The sequence below is a fragment of the Lichenostomus cassidix genome, chromosome 7 (genome assembly GCF_008360975.1).
Source record: "Lichenostomus cassidix isolate B80296 chromosome 7, HeHo_3.0, whole genome shotgun sequence".
In the NCBI taxonomy this organism is placed as follows: domain Eukaryota; kingdom Metazoa; phylum Chordata; class Aves; order Passeriformes; family Meliphagidae; genus Lichenostomus; species Lichenostomus cassidix.
Window position 1 is genome coordinate 18,954,512 of NC_139488.1, and position 25,138 is coordinate 18,979,649.

The 25,138-nt window shown below is 39.7% G+C and overlaps 1 protein-coding gene across 2 annotated transcripts in view; it reads right to left on the bottom strand.

Annotated features, from left to right (window-relative positions):
- CERS6 (ceramide synthase 6) overlaps positions 1-25,138 on the bottom strand; it is a 110,487-nt gene that overhangs the window by 50,811 nt on the left and 34,538 nt on the right. For both annotated transcript variants that reach the window (XM_085066537.1, XM_085066536.1), the window contains exons 2-4: positions 24,172-24,277; positions 21,797-21,927; positions 2,574-2,631 (exon numbers count right to left, since the gene is read on the bottom strand). In XM_085066537.1, the coding sequence (XP_084922663.1) occupies positions 2,574-2,631; positions 21,797-21,927; positions 24,172-24,277 (295 nt within the window). The remainder of the gene's footprint in view (positions 1-2,573; positions 2,632-21,796; positions 21,928-24,171; positions 24,278-25,138) is intronic.

The window sequence follows — 25,138 nt, forward strand, 5'->3', positions numbered from 1 at the left end:
TTCCCATTCAAGATGGCAAAACCAGTTTTCTCAAATCAAGGATCTTAACGATCCAGAAATGGACAAACCAACCAACCTGGAATGATTCTGTTATTTTGAAAAACACCAAAATGTACCTTCCCTTTAAAAAATATGTTCTTATTACATTTGGATGTTTGAAAGACATACTGTATCAAAATGTCTAATCTAACAATCCAAGGTTATGTATTAATTAAACATTAGCTTAGGTTTTAAAAGTCAAAGTGAGTATCTCGAATTTGGTGCTATGTGGTGGCATATTCCATTCTTCAAAACAAGAATATTTGTGGTGTTCACCCTTTCATGCCCTCTCTCAGTAAGGCAGCACAAGTTGCTGGGATGGAACTGCACCTGTAGGCACTGCCATTGTGCCTAGGTTTATCAGTCTTCTGGACTAGGTACCTAAGGGATGGTCTTAGGCAGGCCTTGTTATTGGAAAGGATTCAGACCTCTGCTGTAGTTCAGCACAGTAAGAAGCTGCTGACTATGATATGAACTTTCTTTCTCCAGGCAAAACAGCTTTTTGAAGGAAAGATCTTTCTACCAAATTTGTCAGAGTATTTATTATGCTTAACTTCTTTCACTAGCTTCTTAAGGAAGCAATTAAATGTTCTTTGCAATTATTCCATTTAGAAAACCAAGACAGATTAAAAAGAACTAACCACTTGGGTACCATAACAAAGCTCTGAAAGAAGGGTTTCCCTTCCGATTTTCAGGTCTGGATTTTATTCCTTGCAAACCCAGATCTTGCACTTCAGTAGATTCAGCAAAATCTTGGCTGTTTGATGAACAGCAAAAGGCCTGTACTGCCTTTTGTTACACAATGTTACTAGGGAGATAATGCAAATATGAAGACAATCACAATCATTAATTTTGTTAATTTACATGTATTTCCATGTGAAAAACCTGGGGTATACAAGGCAGAACACTGGAATAATGACAATAACATAAAATGTTACAAGACTCATTTATAACACTGTGTATAAATGAGTAATTATAAATACATACACAATTATATAATGAACAATTTCTCTTCATAAAAATGAAATATTTTGAAAGTTAAAATTACAGCAGAAGTACACAACAGATCCTTGTTCAGCAAGCATCTGTATATCTTACTATGTCAGCCAGCCCTTCTCAAACTGCAGTGATATGCTAAACTGGAAGACATCCTGCACTTTGCACGTCAACTCAGCCTTTAGAAAGAGCTCACAATGGCTTGGAATGAAGCACACATTTACTGTACCCTTCTTAGTCTATAGAAATGCTGGCATTCCGATTTTTTCCTAGAAAGGACACTTTATTTGTGCTAACAGAGATTTGCTTTCTTAATCATAGGAATGTTTTCTGATAGTGATTTTGTGATACTTGCTAATGGTGATTTTTGTAGCATTTGCTGTAATGTAGAAAAATTCAGATGACAAAACCACTGTGTATTGGAGAATCCTATGAACCCAAAGTCACGATCTCCACACGCCCACAGGCCAGGTAACCTTTTGGGCTGTGATAATTGTCCATTAAAACTGTTCTCATATTTCATACCACAGACATTTATGAAATCATGAAAACAAAATACCAGATAATGACCATACAGCATGGGAATGGATGAAGTACACAAAAAACATAAGTGTTCAAGGAGGCAGGGAGAGAATGCAATTGCAGGCTGCTCTGGCCCACAACTTCCTCTGGGGCTGACTACTGCTAAATTGCTGAGAACAGCTCTCATGTGCCTGCATGCTGAGGGGGGTAACTCCTGCTTACACCAATCTGCCTTGCACCTGGGACATCCTCAAGAACTACAGACATAAAAGAGACTAATAGAACTTCTTTTACTTACAAAGCACCAGAAACATCCAGGATATGTTTTCTTGTGTCAAATTTTTGACCAAAACAAAGATTACATGAACACACTGAGTGCACACCTCTCCCCAATTTCACCTCCCAGAATTGCACAAATATGGCCTGACTTGCACAAAAGCTCTGAGAACTAGTCACACTGTAAAAACAATTTGCACCACAAATCCATTTTACTCTCTATGGCAGGGTTAACAGACCTATGTCAGAGCATTTAGAAGCTATCGATACCCTTCTCTTTTTAAACTACCTGAAACACAGCATTGATGGAAACTCTGCAGAAATTTCCTTCCACACTACATTAGACAAAAGAATAGGCAAAAAAATTTTTTTTTCTAAAACACTAATGCATTTTGTTTGTCAGTAAAAAGTAACCTCTGTCAGAGGCATTTAAACAAGGATGATGGAGGAATTGAGACTAATACTTTGGTAATCCTTACTGACAGTTTAATGCCTATGAAAATGGAAAGAAATGAAGTGAACTAGGTTGCTATGCCTATTTTTCTTTTAAAACTCCATTAAATATTGATAAGAACTTATATTCCTTACCACTGTTAGTAGCAAAGCATTTTATGAATGCAAATTAAATTGTAATTTTTACTCCTTGTGAACATAGTCTTTATGCCTGTGCTTCATATTATACCTGCTCAAGACTTCAAGTCTGTGATGTGTTATGAAAGCATAATAATATAAGTGCCTACCTTTTTCAGGAACCGTACTCCATAGGTAAATATATAAAGGTAAAATGTAAATCTCCACCTGCAAAAGGTACAAGAGATTAACTCTAGGATACCAGACTTACACATTTTACAGTTCAACCCACGATTTCTTATAGCACTGCCAAACCACCACACTCTAGTCACATTAACAGAAGCTGAACCAAAATTTTGGTCTGGTTTTCTACAACTTTCGTTATCAAACATTGTACTCATTTCCCCACTTTTTTTGACTTCTCATTAGCTCTCTGAAAATACTGGCTCATTGCATCTAAACAGGGGAAAAAACCCTCACACATTTTCAAGGATAATTAAGTTTTTAAAAGTTTTGTGAAACCAGCAGGACAGTGGAAGAGAGAGGACAATTTGCCCATCTGTTGCAGGAAAGTTCACCTGCTATTAGATAACAGGAAAAAGATAGTAAGAAATTTTATTAAGACTTCAACAGTTGACTTGGGAGTACTGCAAATCAAATAGACTCTTTAGTAACGAGAAGCATCATTCACAATGAGCTGGAAATTCACTTGGCAGATTCCAGCACTTCACACTTGTTTTCAGGGAGTGCATTTGCGTCAGATAGATATGCTGCATACAGATATATATATACAATTTACATCCACTTCCCATACATCCCCTGAAAAAAATTATCTACATTTTCCCAAATGCACATGGAGTAACTGCTGGGCTTCTGGTTTTTCTTTTCAGATAGATGCAAACTAGAAGAAAAGAACTGGATGCCAGGAAAAATAAGAGAAATCACCAGGAGATTTAATACAACATCATCCTCTCCTCTGTGTCTTTCTCCTGTCTTCAAGAAAAGAATACAGACAGAATAACTTCCTATAATTTGGACCCATCACTCACTTAGGAAAGAGCTATTGGAAGTCTAAGGAAATGAAATCATAACCTTGCAGTATAAATTACTAAAGGAATTCTTGCTGGTTTTTTTTTTCCCCAAGGGTTGGACTGACTACACATGCATGCTTAATATAAACACCAGAGAAGTAATATTCGTAACATTTATAGGAGGATGAGATTCAGCTTCCTTAGTGTGAAGCAATTCTACAAAGTGAATCATCTTCAATGACATATTTTACAGCACTTACAACTTTCTCTCCACAGGCAAAACTATTAGCTTCCAGTTAATTTGCACTGGAGTGCTTTCAAATATTACTGGAATGATTGCAAAACTGAGAATGTTCCCATGTAAAACAAGGTTAATCCAAATCTTTCTCTTCAAAGCTACTTTTACGAGTATTTAGCAAGACAATTGTGTCATACATAAATAACCCTCTGCCAGTTTGAGGAGAGTGTAAGAACATCAACGAGATTTAAAAAGTGATACTTCAGTTGAACAGAAACTCTCTTTTACATTCTATTCTCCATAGCACTGCAGAAATTGATTTATTAAACTGATATGACAGAAATAACAAACCCTACAAGGGTTTGGTCACTGTAGTAACATGGCTCACTATTTTCATGCTGGCAGTTTCAAGATACTGTGAAAATAGACTACTTGGAGGCAAAATCTTAGTTGTGCTGGTAGAAACCTTCATATCATGCAGATGAAAGGAACAGCAAGGGTAGTATTATGAAGGAAGGATTTATTTGTGTGGCAAGTTCTCGTTAGGCCAGTCCTGCAGCTAGTAAACTTGCCATTTAATTTCAAGGTTACATATATCATCTAGAGAAAGTTTGAAGGCTGTCACTGAAAAGAAAAATATTAGGTGGAAAAACCTGTCTAACCTATTCACTGATGAGCACTTTCAGTGCCCTCCTTTCACACTTGAGTGTGAGCAGCTATGATAAATTCATTGCAAAGAGTTTTATCACCTTTATTTCACATTTCTCCAAGGAAAATTCATAACATGCTTAAGGGCTTTTCTAGCTTGCTTGTTGGGAGATGCAATATTCCACAGAGGAGTTCAAAGGTAGTCTGATATATCTGAAATATGTTAATAATTGAGTTTTAGCTGGTGGGAGTCAGGGATTTTTCAGTCTGCATGGACATTTGGAAGACTCTGATTTCAGCATTTCCTGCAGCTATCACCCTCCAAAAAATAAAAAGACCCTTTCCCAAAACAAACAAATTAAGAAACACCAATATTCCCATCTAACTTTCCACCCACCTTCCAAAGCACTGACACTGCTATAGATTTGTGCTGAAGCCATTGATTGCCTTGGAGGAAAGTTCCTGGAGCTTCAGAAAACCTTCAGAGCCAAGAGCCACTGGGTATTATTTGGGTCTGCCAAAACCAGTCAACTTGCTACAACTGTTCAACTGCTACAAAGGTGATAGACGCACACAAGGATATGATAATGTATGTTCTCTTTCCCTAACTTGCCAAACAAGTGAACTTGGGTTGACCACCAGAAGATGAAGCCAGGCTAAGAACTAAGTGATAGACCAAGTCAAAGTGCTAACTTCTTAAAGAAAAAAAAAAAATTATAGAAAAAAGCTCATTCCTGTTGAACAACAAGCACAAAAGCTATCCTACAAACTTCTGGCTTGGTCAAACTCCAATAAACAAAAATTCTAAACAAAGCAAAGTCAGAATTGGCCCCGGGCATGTTTATCCCCGTTAACCAGCTACTTCTGGTGGCAACAAAGCAACAAAAGGCTTTCCATTCCCCTGTAGCTAGCAGCTAGCTGCTTTTTCTGCAGACTTTAAAGGGCAATTCTCCCAGCTCAATACCCCAACTGGAATCTTATTCTCATACAAGGAAGTCCAAGGAGTTTCCTGCACTTTTTTACCACTACTTTAGATGGTTTCTTGCTGCACAAGTGCTCTAATGTGAATGATGGATTTCAATCTACAGTATGTACTTCTTTACCCCTCTGTTTGGGTCCCACAGCAGCCCACTGATGAGGAAAATCAAATAAAGGAAAGCAGTTACCAGCAGTAATCACACCCATTCACAGTATAGTCCAGCGTCCAAACCACCTCTGCATTTTCGGAACTTGGGCAAAATGTTCCTTCTGTCTGCACAGGACATCACAGAAGAGAAGGATATCTTTCTTAAGTGTGAGGTTATCAAGTCTAATTCCAGCTGAAGTCACAAAGTGGTAGTTGACGAAGTGATGTCTTGAATTTGTCCTAGATAACAGTCCCAAATCTTATGTTGGAAAATGCCCTTAGCCTGAGCACAGTCTGAGTAGTTGCAGACCCCACGGAAGGGCAGATGCCTGGCCAGTGGTATTAACCCTTTCTAGTACCCTTTCTAATATCCTGCTTAAGGTCCTCAAGCATCAGCTGCTCATGCTGAGTGTCCACATGTCACTGGATACTGCTCTTGTTTGGTTCACAGCTGGTTGCAACAGGGAAAACAACTTCTTCTAAAGCAACAGTAGCAGAGCCCAAGAGACTAGGAAAAGCAAGACAAGATCTGTACTAAGATGTCTCTTGCTCGCCTTTCCCCCCAGCAATATTCTCTGCCCTATTAAAGCCATGCAAAGGAGGCCACAAGGTGAAGCACTCCATCGTGGGCAACTGCCACAGCAATTCACACTTAACTGACAGATGACAACTGAAGCTTCTCTGTTTTGTGAGAATTTACTCTGTCCTTCACACTTCCAACATTCCTTTGGTCAGCTGTATGGAGACACAAAACTTGAACTACCCACACACACACAAAGTGTGCTGCTTGAAAGACTTTTAAGTTAGTTTAAATCCAGCAAACCTGCATGAAAGCACACAAGGCACAAATGTTCTGGAAGACCTGATCTGTCTGCTCTCAATAAGGTTTATGAGGTTCACTTTAGTCCTCCAAACTGAACCAGGATTGCATCTGGTCTGCTCAAAGTCAGAATAAGATGAAATGGTTTATATATGGACGAACCTTCTGGCAAATTCTGCAGGTTGAGCTGCTGCTTACCAGGCCAATGTTTCAAATGTGAATGTGACTCACTGCAGCAAAAAGTCAAACTAAAAAGTGAATCTTGAATAACAGAAAGATAAATTCCATTCTAATGTAGTCTTAAATGCTGCAGAGTCCCTCAAAGGTGCAGCAGCAGATCTGACTGCTCTTGTTCTGTGTTTGAATGCATTCCCAATCCAGAGCACAGTCAGTTTCTTAACCTCTCAACCCTTTTAACTTTGAGCTACTGATGAAATTTTAAAGATGCTTCAGCAGGATACAGAACATCATCTAAAAAGATGGAAAAGTTGGAGAGCCTCCACCAGCTAACCTGCCATACCCCATGGTAGGCTCAATTCAGCAAAAACTATTTACGTGCCCACTTGAGCAAGCACTTCACTGATTTAATGCATATGTCTAGTCAGGTTCTCTTCATCACACTGATGGAATTTTGTCCCTCAAATATTTTTCTGAATTTTTGCTCTGAAATGTGATATTAAACTTCAGCTAATAAAAATTGTTCAAGCAGTGCTCAAGTAAAGCATGCCCCTATTCCGTACTTTTTGCAGAGCTCACCACATGGGGCTCATGCTCTCTGTCAGGATGATGCCATCCTCCCCACAGACCTGCTGTCCAGCTCAGTGAGCTCAGCATGGCTGCTCTCCTAGAAAAAATGGACATTTCTTCCTAGGGTAAGGGTGAAGAGGCACAAGGCCTTTCTGCTCCTGCAGTTTTCCCTTTCTTCCATTTCTTTTGCAGGAAGACTGAGTGACCAGGCTGTGAACATTGGCAGTCCTGCAGAACTTTACAGCACCCACTTGGCAGTGCACAGTGCTTATGGACTTGATGCCAAACCAGTGTCTGCTGCTCAGCAATGGTGTACAAGGATCCAAAGCTATCCAACTTTTGACAACCAAACATGAGACAGCAAATGCACAATGCTAAAAACACAAAATCCATTTTGCTTCCAAAACTGTAGCTGTTATTTACAGAGATGCCTTTGCATTGGTTTGCTACAGTCAGGGCCACAAACAGCAACGTAAGAATGCCACACTTCAAAACACTTAACATTAAAAAAAAAAAATCATCTTATTTAGCAGCTAGGCATAGGCTCACCACATTGCCTACAGTAGAAGAAACTGGCTCTCTGGCTCTGAAAACTATTTTCAGAGAAACTGCAGATGCCTGAAGTTTTTCCATGGAAATATACTTCAGTAAAATGTCAGATTTGCTGTTCTCCATTACCCACTGCTCAGCTGCTGGCAGTGACTGACAGACCTCTGGGCTCAGGCTTTGGGCTGAAAATCGAACTGAGCCTAATGCAAACTCCACAGCTGCAGGTCTTGGTTCTGGAGATGAGAAGGCTTGAACTGCCATTACATAGCCTGTTCTCCATTTTAATCCCCACTATCTGAATGGACTGGACAAACATGTGGCTGGGCTACAGAATCATTAGCTGGGACTGAAAATTACTTTTTGTTGCAATGGTTTCTTTTGGCTGTGAAGAGTATATTCACAGTGAAAGTGCTCAAAGAAGCATTTCTAAGGCTAATTTTAAACAATATTGAATGTCTATTTCTTTTAAATGGGAAGCATCGCTAAGTTCCACACATGCTCACTATGACTTAAAGCAGTTTATGTTTTTTCCTCAAATTGCATATTTCTGCTCCCCCAAATACAGTACAACAGTCTTCAATTTTCTGATTCACTCAAGAGACTTAATCCAATTAATGTTGCTTCTGACATAGCCAGAGGTATGCATTCCTTCTAGATGACTACATCCAAAGACAATTATTTACAGGATGATCCCAAAAAACTCTGAACGTCTGGATCAACTTCTTAATATTTGTAACATTGTCTATGAACCTATTATACTCCAACTTTAGGTTAAAACCAAAACCAAACACAACAAAAAGCAACCCTTCACCCCTAAACCAACAAATAATTCCCCCAAAGACACTATTTTTTAGGCAATGAATCATGTAGAAATACAAGACACAGCACTGAAAAAAAATACATAATCCATCCAATAAATAGGAGCTCAAACAGTACGCTCCACTCTTTACTCATCTTCCATCCTGGTACCTAGTCTCATACAAAGCTACAAGTATAACTGTATGGTTAATGGAAGTAGCTCCACTATTCCAATTTGCTGCCTCCCCAGATTTCTGTAGTGATAATTTGCCGCATTTCCACAAAGCCTAGCAGATGCAAGTAGATATAAAAAAATGTTAATTAAAAAAAGAATACATAGGTAACTAAACAAATTAATAAAATCTTCTTGCCTCTTTTGGCATGGTATTGCTGTTGAATTAGTCTGGATCATGCAATGGAAAACAGTTTCTGCACTATGGTTAAGCAGATGCTATGTGAGGAAGAAGACAGTTATGCACAATTCACTAAGATGTGCAAACCAGGAGGTACGATAAATTGAGAAAACTGTATTGCTTTCCTCTTCAATCTTCTGGATTAAGATTTGACTGTCATCTGATTTTCCTCTTGGCTGCAGTTTGAATCAGTTATTTAATATTTAGTATTACAGTGCCACTTGAGACCAGTCCTGTCCTAAATCTGTATGCTGAAAATGCACCTCTGAAAGTCTTAAGAGCAAAATTCAGTAGTGCAGAAAGGAGGAAAGGAAATACAGTACTAAATTCTGAAGTGATGCAGTTTTATAAATAATAAAGCATGTTTATATAATTAGGCCAGAAAATATGCATAATACAAAAGGTGTTTTGGTAACTCATTCTAGGTTACATAGTTTCTGTTTAATGGTTATGCAATTTTCCTCTTCTGAGTACTTTGATGGCTACATAAAATAAAGGACTGATAAGACCTCAGAGTTCTATCAGCATTGCCAAATCCTGCCCTGCAAAGAGATACTATCTGGGAAGCTCATGGGAAGCACACACAGAAAAACCAGATGTCACTGCCATGCACAGTCCCTTGTGGTCTGATCAGCAGACCTCTTTTCCCATCAGTGATGTTCAATGCACACAGCAGATGAGTCTTGGAGAGAAAAACCAACTCAAAAGACTTTCTAATAGGGACCTCTACTTTCCATTCTCACTAGTGATCTCACAAGTCACCTGTTTCTAAACACAACAGCTGCCCACTGTCCATCTCTTTTACAGTTCTAGAGGAATGAAAACTTGAATCTTCCAGACTGTGTTTGCTTTTCACCTAGCAACGCTGTCCTAGCCATTATGGCCAACATATTTGTATGCATAAGGCACCTTTTATGACAGCTAACCATCTTCTTAGACCAACTTGTATTAGCTGTTTTCTTTTGTTCTCATGTTGAATGTTACTTTCCTGCAACATATGTGTGCCCCAGACAGGTTTTTAGCCTGCTAAAGCAGATGCTGAACTTTGAAGTAGTGATCTTTGCAGAGGTAGGCTAGGTGTCAGTGTTGTTTCTCCATTGCCCAGCTTCCATCCATGCAGCACATACCAAGTTTGTGCACAGCAACCACACACCCTCTTATTACACGGCTAGAGATCAGCGTTCCGGGGAAGGTCTGCAGTGTCTTCACATTCTGTACTTCCATTGCAGAAGATAAACCTCCCCAACTGCTAAGCAGGAGTTGCAATGCTATCATAGCTAAGACTGGAGGATAAAGCAACGTTTTTAGCAGTATATTCAAACCTCATCTTGTCAATTTTGTTTTTGCTTTTACATCCCAAAGAAGTACATTTACTTTGTCATTCACATTCTTTCCCTTTCCATGCCTCCGATTCATCGTTTGTTGGATCACTGAAAACTTTGGAAAAACCTCTACAAGATGCTCATTACAGTGAAGGCTTTTTTTGGTAAAATGTAATGAGTTCATGGATGTACATAAAACACAAAACGGTAGCAAAGAGATGAAGTTACCAGAAAGGTCCCCATTGCAGCCTGGGCTCTGTGTGCTGTCACAGCAGGTCTGTTTATGCCCCTCCTGGTGAGACACCGAAGTAGAAGACAGAAGCTGTATCAAAGACAAGGCTACCATGTGCCTGTAGCTGCATTATTTACCACAGCATCATCCCAAAAAGCTTTAGAGGAACCAGCAAGTTTCTCACCTCCATCAGCATCGTGTCCTTGCAAACACATAGTGCCCACTAGCACTACATTCATTCAGCTACAAGCCACTGCGCACCACTTTCCACTGGCAGACAACTTATGAACAGGGAAAACAGTGTGGTTACATGCCTACTTACATGTAAGTGAAAAATACTAGACAATACAAGCTAATTCTCCTATTAATTCTGTGTCTTTGTGAACACAGACACAGTCCACATATCTATAAAATGAAAGCCAATCAAACATAAAACTAAACTGTGTAACAACATAAATACAAGGGAGAAGAGAGAAGTAAGGGTTTGTATGCCAATGCATTTACTGCTGTGTACAAAATAAAATCTTACTGCCACTTTACTCTTCAGTGACCAAGGTATTTTCATAGAGCCTGACTGTGACTAGCCTGTGGAGCACAAGTCATACTCAAGTTTCTTTCTTTTGGTACAGACTCGAAATAGGAAAAAATACTAGATAGTTCTGGACTACTCAGTCTGTGCAGTTTCCAGTCTCCTGTGGAAGAGAACAAACTACTGCAAAAGGCACCCCTGTTGAACCAAATCTGTATGGATTCAGTGTGAATTTGGCAGACACCATTTTCTATTTCTACACATAGAGAACAACTGTGAAGTCATCAGAAATGGGATTAAGAATGTTATCCATCTGAAGTAGCATTTTGTTCATTGTTATTTTTCTTTTTTAAATGAAAATAAGAGTAGAACTTGGTTGAAATCTGCACTTACAGAAGACTCAAAAATTCATCCACATGAATGAAGAATTTATTCTGAATTTGAATGTAGCATTTCATTAAATAAATAAATAAAATAAGTTTTAAAAGTATAATGCGTTTCATAAAGTTACTACAGCCTAAGCGTACCTTGCTCATGTTCCCTTCATACTAAAAATACCTAACAAGTCAAACAAAAGTTTAGTTAGGATTAGCAACAAAATTAACATCTGAGAAACAGAAAAAGACAAAACAGTAAGGAGGTAAAAAGTTCAAGGTAAAAATTGCACAAGTAACCACTAAAGCATATACAGGGAGCCAACACCAAACATACAGGATAAAAGCAATGAAATGAGCAGAACATGTTGTGAAAGTGAGGAAGAAACTTTTTGGCTGTCTTACCCCTCTTCTGCTCAGCTTTTAAATCCAACACCATAGATGAACTAAAGAACTGGCAAACACTATTACAGATCTGAGAAATAAACCTGACCTTAATTTTTAACAGATAATAACTATTTTACATTATTTGCTATTCTATTGGGCAAGAATGATTTTATTACTGGAAAGTTTCATTAGACAGAAATTAATTAAGCCCTTAAATTTTGGCAGCAATGAAGTATTTTTAAACAAGAGAACAAGAGATCAGTACCTGAAATGCCCAAAGAAATGATGAAAACACAGTCCAATCCCTCAGTGAGAACAAGAATGATAAAGTGGAAGAAATTCCAGCGGTGCATTCACAGAATATCCTCCCCAAAACATCAAGAGTCAGTTTTTAACCCCAGTGAATGCCATCTAGTAAGCTTAAAAAGTAGTCTTCAGGTTTGTTCCATTTCCAGAGGAAATGGCCTCAAGCTGCGCCAGGAGAGGTTCAGATTGTCCATCAGGAAGAATTTCTTCATGGAAAGGGTTGGAAAGCATTGGAATAGACTACCCAGGGAAATGGTGGAATCAGCATCCCTGGAAGTGTTCAAGAAACAACTGGACCTGGCACTTAGTGCCATGATCTAGTTGTCAAGGTGATAACTGGTCAAACATAGGACTCAATGGTCTTGGAGGTCTTTTCCAACCTAAACTATTCTGATCCCAGACCAAACCCTTGCTTGCTTGGCCATCCATCTCCTGCGGCTCTTCTGAAAAACCACAGTTCTGTCTCCATGTCCCTTCCCTTTCAAGACACTTGTCTCCAGTGTTTGCCAACTTCATTTAAGGCTGAGGCTGACTGAAAGCGGCAGCTCATCTCTTCCATAATCAAGAACACCTTCAGTTTTAAGGTGCATTGAACACAAGAAAGCAGCAGCTACTGCAGTCTTCGTAGTTTTTCTTTAGTTGTCTTAAATTATTATATTGTTACTGTAATTTTGGATTTGTGTTCACATTAACTAGAATTTAGGGAGGAATTATTTAATTTCCATAATATAAAACAATGGTGAGCACATACAACCCACAAGAGAATGGAAACCCAGTTAATTTATTACAACCTTGCTTAATGTACATGATAATGTTAAGTGATGGTGTCTTTGCAGGATGAGCACATGAGTTAATTTAAATGTATTAATTGTGTTAAAAACTGTGTCACAGAAGGCAGTAAGGCCAGGGGATTCAGAGTTTTAAGTAATCCAATTTGAGGGAAGAGGGGAATTTCATAAGATGCAAAATGATAAGTGCTTAAAGCACAGTCTAAAAATATGGTAAGCATATAATGAGGATATGGCATGGACATCTTTGCCTGTCTGCTCCAGCAGAACAGCATGGAAAGAGGGCTGGCAACTCCTGACACTTAACTGATTTTATAATTTCCCCCTAATACTATGTCTGGGCAGTGAGAAGTCTTAATGCCCAGCTTAAAAACAGAAAACAGTGATCACAGACCAGATTCATATGTAGCTATGGCAGATACAGTAGCAAAGGAATCACGAGGGAACTGCCAACCTTGCCTAATGCTGGCGTCTGTTTCATATCAGCCCTGAGCTAACTTGAGCAGCATACCATGGAGTTGCAAGAAGTCTACTACCATCTTCCCCTTCTCCAGATGATTCAGCTTTTTTAAAGCAGCAGGACAGCAGGGCAAAAGGGGAAGATCCAGCGTCAATATTTTACTATTCAATATTAAAAAATTATAGGAAGAATGAGATAAAGGGTACAAACAGAGCCACAGGTGCAGCTGTTCAGTAGAAAAGCACTCATTCACTCAGCCTGTGGTAATCTAATCTTGTCCTAGAGCTGGCAGAAGGAAGAGATGAACTCAGGGGACCACAAAGCACACCATGCTCTGCTCCACCACACCATGTACCCCCACTTCGTCACATCAGAAGGGGCCACATGGCTGGAGCTATTTCCCCGCTTCTCTCCTACATCACATCAAAACCTGAGCTTTCACACTGGATACAAGGACTGCCCGTGCTTCCCTGGTTTCCCTTTTGTTTCTGGACTGCATTCACACTCTCCACAACCACAATAAAAAGAACTCCAGCAAACCTAAGACCCACAACAGGAAAATTTGACTGATGAGCACACTATGTTTGTACACAGGGTAACCTTTAACCACAGAGACTATAGTGGGTCACCCTACAGAACAGCTGTACAGCTAGCTGTCTGGGAAGGCATATCAGAGGGCAAGGATGCAGAGCTCAGGGAGGTGGCCTTCACTTCTTATTAGATGTACAATGGTAGCCTGTGCTGCTGAACTACAGCTGCAGCCAGCCTGTGCAAGTATGCCTAACACAGATGTTCCAAGAGGCAAAGCTGAAGGCATAAACCCAGAGCAAACCATGCTGTAGCAGCTGGGTGTGATTGCCCAGATTCTGCCTTTGGAAATGTGAGTGCTGGGCAAGCTGTATGTTGGAGAGGAGGTACATGCAAGATGTCTACCATTGATTTATCATAGAGATGTGTTTATCATAGAGATTTATCGTAGAGAACAAGTGTTAAAATTGCTGTCAGTGGTTGCACTATGTTCTCACAACTTTAAAATTAGGGTAAGTTGCCAGCCATTGATGCATTTGTGTGTCCAGGGACACAAGTTAAGAATTACTATGTCTTATGTAACTCAAGGCAACCAGTATTGTCTTACCCTCTTTCTCTTGGAGCAGAGAAGCCATCAGTGAACCAGCACTGAATGACATCATACAAAAACATGTATTTACACAAAATAAAAAGCTTAATCAATACTTTTATGCACTGACTTCATATATGGCTTAGAGAGTAGGAGAAAGAATCAGTTACATACAGAGCTATTGAGTGCTGCTCTCATGGAGTAACATTTTACCCAGATATAAAACAGACCAGGATTTCTGTCTTGGGTTTTTTACATACTCAAACATGCCTCCAGGCCTTTTTGCATAGCTCTAGTTTCCCTGACATGAGTCTCAGTATAAATGCCTCATTCACTTCTACCTTCTATGGTGGCCTTGCATTCAAGTATATCTCTCTTCCTTTGCAGTGACGTTACTAGACATAATTCTTTTAAGAGAATAATAGGTCCTTGAATGTATCAATCCCAGAGTCTAGATGTAACTCTTACAGTACTATGGTAAAACTGCAGTATTTTACATGGTTACTATAGATAACAATTGCCAGACCATCTTTATTACTCTGAAGTTTAATTACCACTTGGATAGCAATTAGAGTAATCTTTCTCAACTTCCCTACCACCTGAAGCTATAATAAACACTTCTTGCACTCAGCAAAGTCACATCTTCCCTGTTCTGGAAAACTTCCACAGACTCCAATTCCCTTTCACTGAAGACTTATGTCCTCCCTCCACAAGCTACCTCACAAATCTGATCCTGCCAGCACCTGAGCCCCTACTCCCTACTTGCCCTTCATGCCACAAACGCTATTCGTCACAAGGCTCTTCTCTTCTTTACCTCTGTGCTCCAGTTTCAGTATGTGATACTTCAAAGACTTTACACTAGTCTTCACAACAATCTTCTAAGCAAACTGTGGACACAATCCACTTATTAACACAATACCAAACACCTGATTGCCCAAGTAAATGAAACAATCTCTTTAATTACAAATTACTGTTGACATATTGCCTCAGGATAGCAATTAATTCCATGAAAGAAACATGAAATCCTGTTTAATTACTCTGAGCGTGAAAAACTGTTTTCATTATGTTGCGGTTTTGGAGGATGTTACAGCAGACTTTACCCTAGAGCTTCTCTACTCAGCCCGGTTCAGCGCCTCAGTGCTCCAAACCCTCTGTCCCAGGGCTGGACACTGCGCTCTCACCGGCCAGGGAGCCATAAGGCTAGCTCTGGTTCGTCTGCTTCCACAACCGGCGGTGATAAAGGAGGCGAGGAGGGTCTATGCGTTGTGTCCATGGAAGATGTTTATTCGCATGGTGCAGCAGAGGCCAACGACCTCCCCGAGGCAGAGATGCCTCGAGGGCGAAGGCCTCACATGCACAGCCACATGTGGAGCATAAACACACGTGGAGCATAGACAGCAAGATGGCGGAGGGTAAGGGGTTTTATAGGGAAACAGAGGGGCAGGGACAGCACACAGGCCCAGTGACCTCTGGGTACAGGGGAGGTACAGGGGCGGAGTTAGGAGTACAGGAACCAACAGGGGAAACCCGAGGGAGTGGCCAGGGCCACGTGGGGTTAGGGTACAGGAACCAATAGGGAAAACTGGGGGCGTGGCTAGGACTGTGTGGAGTAGGGAAGGCAGGACAATAGGTGACAAGTACAGTCGTTAAGAAAGGGGTGTGGGGAACTTGCAGCTATTACCACAATATCATTACTCAGTTTTGAATATGCTCCTTTTCTCTTTTTAATTTAAAACTCCTGGTGTTGTGCAACCAAATAGGCACTTGCTGTTCTCCATTTTTCTTTATCCAATCTATCATTTCCATATGCTTTTATGTACTGAGGTGACCCTCTCTTTTCTTCCCTAGTCTTTCTGATCTCCTGCACAACCCTTGTAGCATCTACAGTCACCATGCTGCCATTTGCATCTGCAAAGTACCAAAGCTTCAATTACATTTAATAATTATTTTAATTTAAAATGGCAATGGAACAGTCTGTCCTGCTCATACCAGTCTAGCAGCAAAAAGAAAAATAGTGTCAGCCAACCCAGCTTTATAGGGTTCACCAAATAAGAGCCCTACTCCCTCCAAAGACACTGTTCCCTGAGTAGCGTAAGACCCAGCTTGTTTTGTTCCCCTTGTCTTACACTAATGTCATCATTAAATCTGTAACACCTGATATATGAATCCTTACCCAGACATCTCATCGAGGTCAAGGTGGCAAAAACTCAACTAGTTTGGATAGGCTTGTATCCAGTCTTCAGGGCTGGAATAGTGGATACCATATGCCCAGGGTCTACTTTACATTCATACAAAATACAGCTCTGAAACATCATGAGAATTCATGGGCTTGCAGTTTTTTGTTTTCATTGCATCCACTGCATGGTTCTCAATTATATCACAAAATACAGTGTCCTTCAGACACCATTAACAGAAATATGAATTAACTGCTGCAGTATTGTAAAAGTTTCTCTGAAGTGCCAATGAGTATTTCATTCAAGGTCACAGAAAGCTAACTGAAATACTGAAAATAGTAAAGAAGTTAAGGATCAGCAAAAAAAAAAAAAAAGCAAATTACTCAGGTTTTTCACCTGTGTAAAAGTGTTTCAGTCCTATTAACTGTTTCTGTACTAAGTGTGTCAGAAGAAAGAAACCAGTAATTACACAGAGGCTTTTAATACTATGCCTCATTTCCGAGTTTGCTACTATTTCACAGTCACTTCCTAAAATTTTTGATTTTCCTTGATGCTTGCTCTTTCAGGTGAGACAATTGTCCTGTGATCATTTGTCAACAGAAGCACTTGCCCCAGACATAGCACCCAGCCCACAGCAGAACATAGCCCAGGGCAGCTGGTTACAATGAGAGGAAGCGGGAGAACTAAGTGTCTGCCCAGTTAAAAAAAAAAAGAAAAAAAAAGAATTCAGAATTACAATAGCAAGGAGGACGTCTGTTTATCAGCGCATTAGTCAGGTGTGCGGTTTCCCTTTTACCAAGCATCTGATTGAGTTACCAGTGCTTTAGATCAGAACAGACCACATAAGCAAGGAACAGATTATGCCTCACACCTTTTAGAGAGAGGGGAGGAACAGCCATTCCTGTTCCACGGAAAACAGCAGAGGAAAACAGGGGAAATAGTGCAATTCTGTGGCCATTGAAGAGTAACTACCACACCTGCCCCAAAGAATCTAGCATGACTTCACAGACCCATCCCCTTGTTTGCTCTTCTGGTCATGAAACACTGGTTAGTACTTCATTCCATGTAGCACTGAAGCAGCTGACAAATCAGAATTTAACAGATCCAAACCACCATCTACCACATATTTCTGCTGAGATCAGAAGTGTTTTAGAAGCTGATTTAGGCGAGCCTGATGCTATTAAAAATTCAGAGCTAAAAGCCTATTTATTTTCTAGTGCTTTACTGCTCAACACAAAGCACAGACTGATGAATTCTTTCATGCATTTTAAGATTTGTATCAGCACAGTTCAGAATTTCAACAACCAAACAGCTGTCTTAATTTCTTTCGCTTGCATAGGGTTTTTTCCAGTACAATTTTGTAGGAGAGAATTACTCTGTACTTGAGAAAAGCACTGTGCGCCAAGAAGTTGCAAACAGCCCATAAAATTTTCACACAAATGTGCATAATAAGGAAAAATACCCAACCTGTATTTTTCTATACCTATACACATACATGTGCACACATACACACATATATACAGTCATAGATAGATAAAGTCTTCCTCCAAAGCAACATGCATAAACAAAACTTCAATTCCTTAGCAAAAAGAATGTCTAGCTAGGATATGAGACAGAGGCTCTTCTCTTCCCTATATCAGAACTAAAAGACACCCTACTTACAGACATTTTAGTATCCAAGCTTCTTCTAGAGAATAACGAGGTGGGGAAAAAATAGATCTTTGGCTCTTCAGTCGGCACATTTCCATATTTTCACATGCAGAATGTTGCATAAACTCAAAACACCTCTCTTGGCCATATGTTTCTTCCAGCCACTCCTTAGAAACCATGTAAATGTCTCTAATAAACAGCTTGCTTAAATGTACATAGCTGTTGGACAGACAAGTTATCAGCCTGACAAAATCCCAGGCTAATAACTTATGGCTTGTATGCAGCAAGCCATAAACATAGGTTCTTTTCCTTTGCTCCAGACAACAAGGGGGAAGGATGGAATGCTGTCTCTTTCTATACTAAGTCTTTTAGAAAACCAGACATGCCTACACACTGCTAGTGTGAACAGAAGCACAACATACTGAAACTGGGAAGAAACTGGAAGTGGTTTGGGAATCACTACTGCATTGGCTTCCTGACACATCAAACATGAACAAAGACATTCTTGGATCCTGTATTCTGTCTCGCAATCAGTAAAGTAATTTTCTTGATGTTAGGCTGTGCCATAGGGACAGAGAGAAAAGAACAATAAAAACCCAACAGAAATACATGGAAGTAGAAAAGTCCACTTTGCACACTCAGTTGACCACTTTTTTCATCCTTTATGCATCTTGGATATTTCAAGATGAGGAAAGGAGCAAAAATGTTATCGATTCACACAACAGAAAAAGAAAAGCTATGGACAGACTACCCCCTGCAGCTAATATAGCAGCCTAAGTGCCTGAGCTTTGTAATCTGAGGTTACACAAAGTAAATACCTTTCCTAGTGACTACAAACTGTGACTTAAACTCCAAGTTTCAAGCCAGAATCACCAAATCCTTGGGATAGAAGGATTGGCTTGCTAGTAAAATAATACTCAGTGCTGCACTTATCACTGTCTCTCTAAAAGGATCATTAATCACCACCTGGTGATTATGTACATTAATCATCACCTAGTGAAATTATCTTCTGCATATTTCATGCAAGTACTTATCACCAGAACATCTAAAAGCTTAAGCAGGTGCATAATACCACTGAAGTCTCACCATTAGGTTCTCTGTGGCTCCAATAATCAAATCACACCTTCTCTTTCAGACACACAAAACTCTACGGCATGAATACTGGTTAAGGTTCCTGAAAAAGTAATTTATTTTCACTACAATGCTGTGACACAAATAGTACCTATGGACAAGAGATTTTATTACCGATTTTTTCTTCATAACACCACCATCTGCCCATGGCCAGACTACCTGACAAAGACTGGCAGAAAAGGCATTATTCCCTTTGGAAAAAACAAAACATAACAAACAAACAAAACAAAAATCAAATGAGACAAAACACCCCACAAAAGCAAACAAAAACTAACAAATCAACAAGAACCACCCCCAAACAAACCAGGAAAAAATCCCAAAAGAAAACCAAAATCAAACAACCCAAACACCCCCTACCCTTCCAAAAAAGCAGTGTAGGTTTTGGAGTTTCTCTGCACTCTGTTCATGACCCGAATTTTAACTGCTTGAAAAGGAAAAGAAGGGAAGGGGTAGACAAAGTGAGAAATCCGGGACTATAAGAATCTAGTAATGAAATTACTGGCATGGTGTGTTTGGGGCTGGATCTTGGCTGTCATTCATCTTAGGCAAGAGTTGTTTATCATCAAATTTCACTCCCAGTCTTTGTCCTGTTGAAGCTACTCTACCTTAGATAGTGCCCACGCTATTCATTTGCAAGAAAGATAAGACAGTCAAAACCGGCCTACAGCCCTTCTGGCAGAGCTCCTTTTCCCTTTCATCATGGAAAAGCCACTCTGGGACCAAGGAACACTTTGTCTAGCAGTATATTGAATCGTCTCCACATAAAAAGAGTTAGAGCTCTTTTTAAGCAGATCCACATTTGCTGTGGGTTCTGTCACTTTTCTTCCTAAGCCACAGTCAATCAGTGCTGTTGCCAGCAAAACTGAAGCTTTCTCTGGAGGGACAGCAGCAGCTCAGCAGTATGAAGGTGTAGGCAGAGATCACTGTCATTTTGCTTGCTCTGCACTTGCTTATTATGTAAGGGTGTATTTCATTCTCTGTCAAAACTCTCCAGCGGCTCCCGAATTAGTGAAGGCTTGAGTGATCCCCTTCACATGACTGTTGTGGGAACATGAACTTCAGGTAGCTCATAGCTTCAAAGCACCTGCCACACACAGAAACTACATCTAAAAAGCCACCCCATTAACTCAATAGATATGAAAAGGCAACAGACCTTACACCAAAGGATTTATTCAGTCAAAACTTTCTGAAGTACCTCACTTAGCGCCCTGATGGACAGATTTAATTTAACAACACTTTAACACCCATATTGAAGGGATGAAAGGGTAACCCTGGGTTCTCAGTGGCAGTCTGACTATGTGCCAAAAACATTGTCCAAGATGTATCAGATCAGCTGGTGCTACACACTCCATCACTGGAAATGCTCCTAGGACAAGGCACACACAATTAGTTGGATAACACCACATTCCCACAGCATTATTTACATGTAGAAATAGAGAGGCAGCTCCCACTGCACCTCTTGCAAACCATTACAAGATAGAACCTGAAGTATCCACCTATTATTTATGCCACCTTGCTTCTTTTTGGACAAATTTTATCATTACTATTAAGTACACATATTGCAGAAATGCCCAATGGCTCCCTCTATACACAGCTGGCACCAAATTCTGTCAACACTTCACAACACCTTGAACTTGCCTTCCAGTCTGCATTCACAGCTGACATTTGCATGCTTTTTTGATAATGTATGCCACACAGGAGCAAATTCAGCACCCATTACTATCCTATCTGTGACAGTATTTTGTGGTAGGCTTAAATTTTTCTACTGCTAGGCCCACCCAAATGCACTGGCACCAGTGCAAGACAGTGAAGTCTTTGTGCTGAGTTACAGAGGCACCAAAATGTACCACACAAATATACCTGCTCTAAGGCTAGTACACCTGTAATTTTTCCCAAGATTCCACAGCCTTTCCTACAAGTTTGGAAGACAAGTTAACAGCTACAATCCTTGCAGAAAAATGGGTGGCTCTTCACTGATCTCAAAAATTAGTAACTCTAAGGCCACCAGCTGCTGGCAGCAGGATAACTGGGTCTATCCATAATCTCATCCTGCCTTGCTTTATTAAACATTAAGTAAGGAGGATTTTAGCTGGAAATACCAAAGAAAGGACTTAAGCATTCTGACACTTAAGTTTTTCTGTTTATTAAAGAGCAATCATCTTTAGACAATTTATCTTTTGTCTTCTTTTTATTTAACAACCCAACTACCTTTCATCAATCGTCTATCTCATCTCCCCACCAGGTTGTATGGCTAAAGGTAGTGCTGTAAGGACAGTACACTAACACCAGGTGACTTGTGGTAAAGGATCAGGCTGGTGCGCTCAAAGTATAGAATCACAACTACATGATTTCTGAAAGCTTTTGACCACTGAAAGTACACGAAAAATATAGTCTGACTCCTTCAGGAGAATGAAGATTGTTTTCTCATTAAAGTTATATTCTACCATTTTTTATAACTTTCTACCTCTCTACAAAAATACCTGTGAAAAGCAAAGGGGAAAACTGATGAGAAACAGGCTCAACAAGACTCAAGAAGAGAACACGCATCCTTACATGCTCTCACAGAACTTCCTAAGGGTGCTGGGCTTTTCCTGGTTGCGTCTTTGTCGAAACCAACGTTGAATGCTGCGTACATCCCAGTCCAGCTGCTTGGAGAGGCCTTCCAGCCTCTTCTCATCTGGATGCTACAAAACAGAGAAGCACAAAAATTATTTTCTTGTCCAACTGCATTAACACTTTAAATTCAGAATCACTGAATTGATTCTGAGTAATTGACTCTTGCCTTCTTATCTAGGCTGCCTGTCTAACATATGGATACACAGAAATACATTCAACGAAATCTCTACTGGCAGATGCATGTCAGAATAAATTTATAATTACAATTATTAATCTAGAAGGACAGATGCTGTTACATGACATGTGGGTCCACTACTAATAAGAAACTTAAAAGGGACAACGGATTGAAACTTGCTTGAAACTTGGAAGTGAAGTTTAGTAGGCATAAAATGCCATGCATTCCTGGAGCAGTGGCGCTCACAAACACCCCACTGCCTGCCACATGCTCTACCTGCTCAACCCTCCTACGTCAGGATCTTTGTCCTATCAACTATTGCACAAGGGAAGATGGTTTGACTGACACAGAAAGAAGACAAATCCCACGTTTGTGCATGACAATGTTAGAAAATGAGGTCATTAAACAAAGTGACAATTTCAAAAGGAAAATCACCTTGACAACAGTGAGAGAATTATTTTCTCTTTTGTAAAACTAAATACACACAAATATTCTCCAAAGCATAAAATGTGGAAATCTCATACCATTAGCATGGCTTCAAACCAGTGCAGAGGTAAGGCAAAAGAAAATGAGTCTGTCCTGAATTTGAAGAGTAGTACAGGACAAATCTCCAGTCATACAGCAATTCTACATGCACAGTAAAGCACATGTACTACTTATAGATTTCTCCTGATCACATCCTTTTTTAAAGAAACAGAAAGAGCTTTGGACAATCTGTTTTCTGGAACTTTAGCCTTATTTCTGCAAGCCAGATACATACAGTGAGTGAGATACAAGAGCTCTTGCAACAAAGAGCTTTAAATTTTTAAATATTGCAAGATATAAACCAGCAAAACTTTTGTTAGGCTGAAGTTCTGTCTATCAGCCTCCACGAAAACACAGGAAAGCACAGGAAAGACAGGGAAAGGAAAGGATGAGACAAGAGAAGGGTGAAGTATTTGCCACCCATCTCAATGAAGTTTTTTTTCTCAATGAAGCCAAGGTAACCACTAGCTTTTCAATGGAAGGTTAAGAAAAGCAGTTTCTGTAGCCTTAGAAAAATGAAATGTTTGGTGCAGCTCCTGGGAGTTTGACTAGAGAGAAACGCTGTACAGGATTCAAAAAAGGCTGTTAGCTAAATTGGACAGTTTCTCTGAGAGCAACTACCAGATTCTTGCAGGAAAGTAAATGCTTTCCTTTGGAGCTCTTCACACTCACAGGTATTTCAGGCCCTGTGTCAGACTACCAGATTCTACCAGGAAATATAAAAAAAAAATAAATCACAAATAACCCCACAACAAACAGCACCTAATCATTCTCCCTTCAGCTGAGTTTGCGAGAGTATATCCTGCAGCATTCAGGAACAAGGCATATACAATTCCCTCCCTGAAAACAGGACAAAAGTCACACCAAGTGCCATGGTGATCTCAGGATGGTGTAGGACACACAAGCAAGACAGGTCCACAGCGTATTTCACTGTCTGTGACACTGAACCAAATTTTGCCCTTCATGACTTTAATACTCTCTGAATTCTACACTGGTGCCCGGCTGCAGCCTGAAACAAAGGTGGGATTGGAAAGCATCTGCAGAAAAATTTGGGATGCTTCAAAAGCATGGACAGAATGACATACAGGTTTACTTAAGATGTCATATGGTGAGAGATGTAGAGACAGAGATACAAGTTGTGGGAGAAAAACTTGTAAAAAAAGAGATGCAAGCTGTAAATAAAACATTATTTAATCCATTTCTCCCACTTCTCTATCTTGTTCTCCTGTAGCTGGGACATCAGCAAGACAGCTTTGAAGTTTCATGGAAAACATCAATCTTACTGATTCACAATGAGCTCTTTTTTAATTTAAAAAACCCAACTATTTTGCAAAAATTTCTAACAGATAAGAAGAAAAAAATAGTAGGTGGCTATGCGGCATCTACAAAGTGTTTCTGTGACAATTTTTTTTTTGATTGAAAGCCTACAGGAGGCATCACAAAGAGATACACAACTGCTCAAATTGACATACTAATGACATCCCCAGTATTTGCATTTCTGATTTTAGGTGTAAAAATGCATTTATTTGTTAGCTTTGCTTTGCTCAGACAAAGTTAGTTTACAGAGCCACATCCCACTTCATAAGGTAAATATTTTAGTAAGACACTCTACCTTTGTAATAGCTGTGAAAACCTTTTCCAGGATAGCATTAGGTTGAGCTTTCTGTGGTCCGTTGGCTTGGACTTTAAGGCCTAAGGCACATGGTTTAGCAATGAACCTGTGAAAAACATGAAAATGAGAGAAGAAAACAGGTGAAATCCTTCAGTTATTTACTTCATTACTGTTATCAATCAATGACATGGTAAACGGGCAAACATTATAACCCTGCCAACAAAAACAATACTTAGTTTTACAGCTCAAAAGCAAGCTCATATGGGCAATTACATCACAAAATAAGTAACATCACTTTGAAGGATGAAAGGAGCTCCGTGGAACACATGAAACAGAGGATTTTCTTTCATGTTGTGAAAAAAGGGATTAGAACAAAAGCATGACAGGAATGCATCCTAGAGAAGTACCAACTAATGAAAAGAACAGGGTAGCTTGTAGAGATGAGGAGCATATAATATCATCCTCCAAACAGAGCCTTTTTTGTAAATCAGTTTCCAAAGTAGCTACTGCCTCAGGAGTCCTTTGGCACAATGGAATTTCAGAATCCTGAAGGGTGGCAAGCACTTAAACTGCCCAGTCAATACAATTTTCTAAAAGCATACAAAATTTACATGGTACAGATACAAGCAGGGCTCTGCCCTCCGAACTCTTCTACTAAAATATGAGGCTGTCTCACCCAAATCCTAACACCAACGTTCTCTGATCCATTTTAGAGTTGAACCACGTAGTTTATATTATATATACTCAAAGACCACAACTCTAATCACAAAAAATTAAATTATTTGTAACTGTGAGTCCAACTCTGGAATTCCCATGAAAGCTACAAACTCTGTACAGGAATCACATTCATATATGAACAGAATGAACTTCTGCCATCTTTGAATTGTATAATTCTTGATTGCACTTAAAAGGCTTCTGTTTCCTAAAATTTCATTTGCCAACAAGGTCCAGAACAACCCTTGGTACT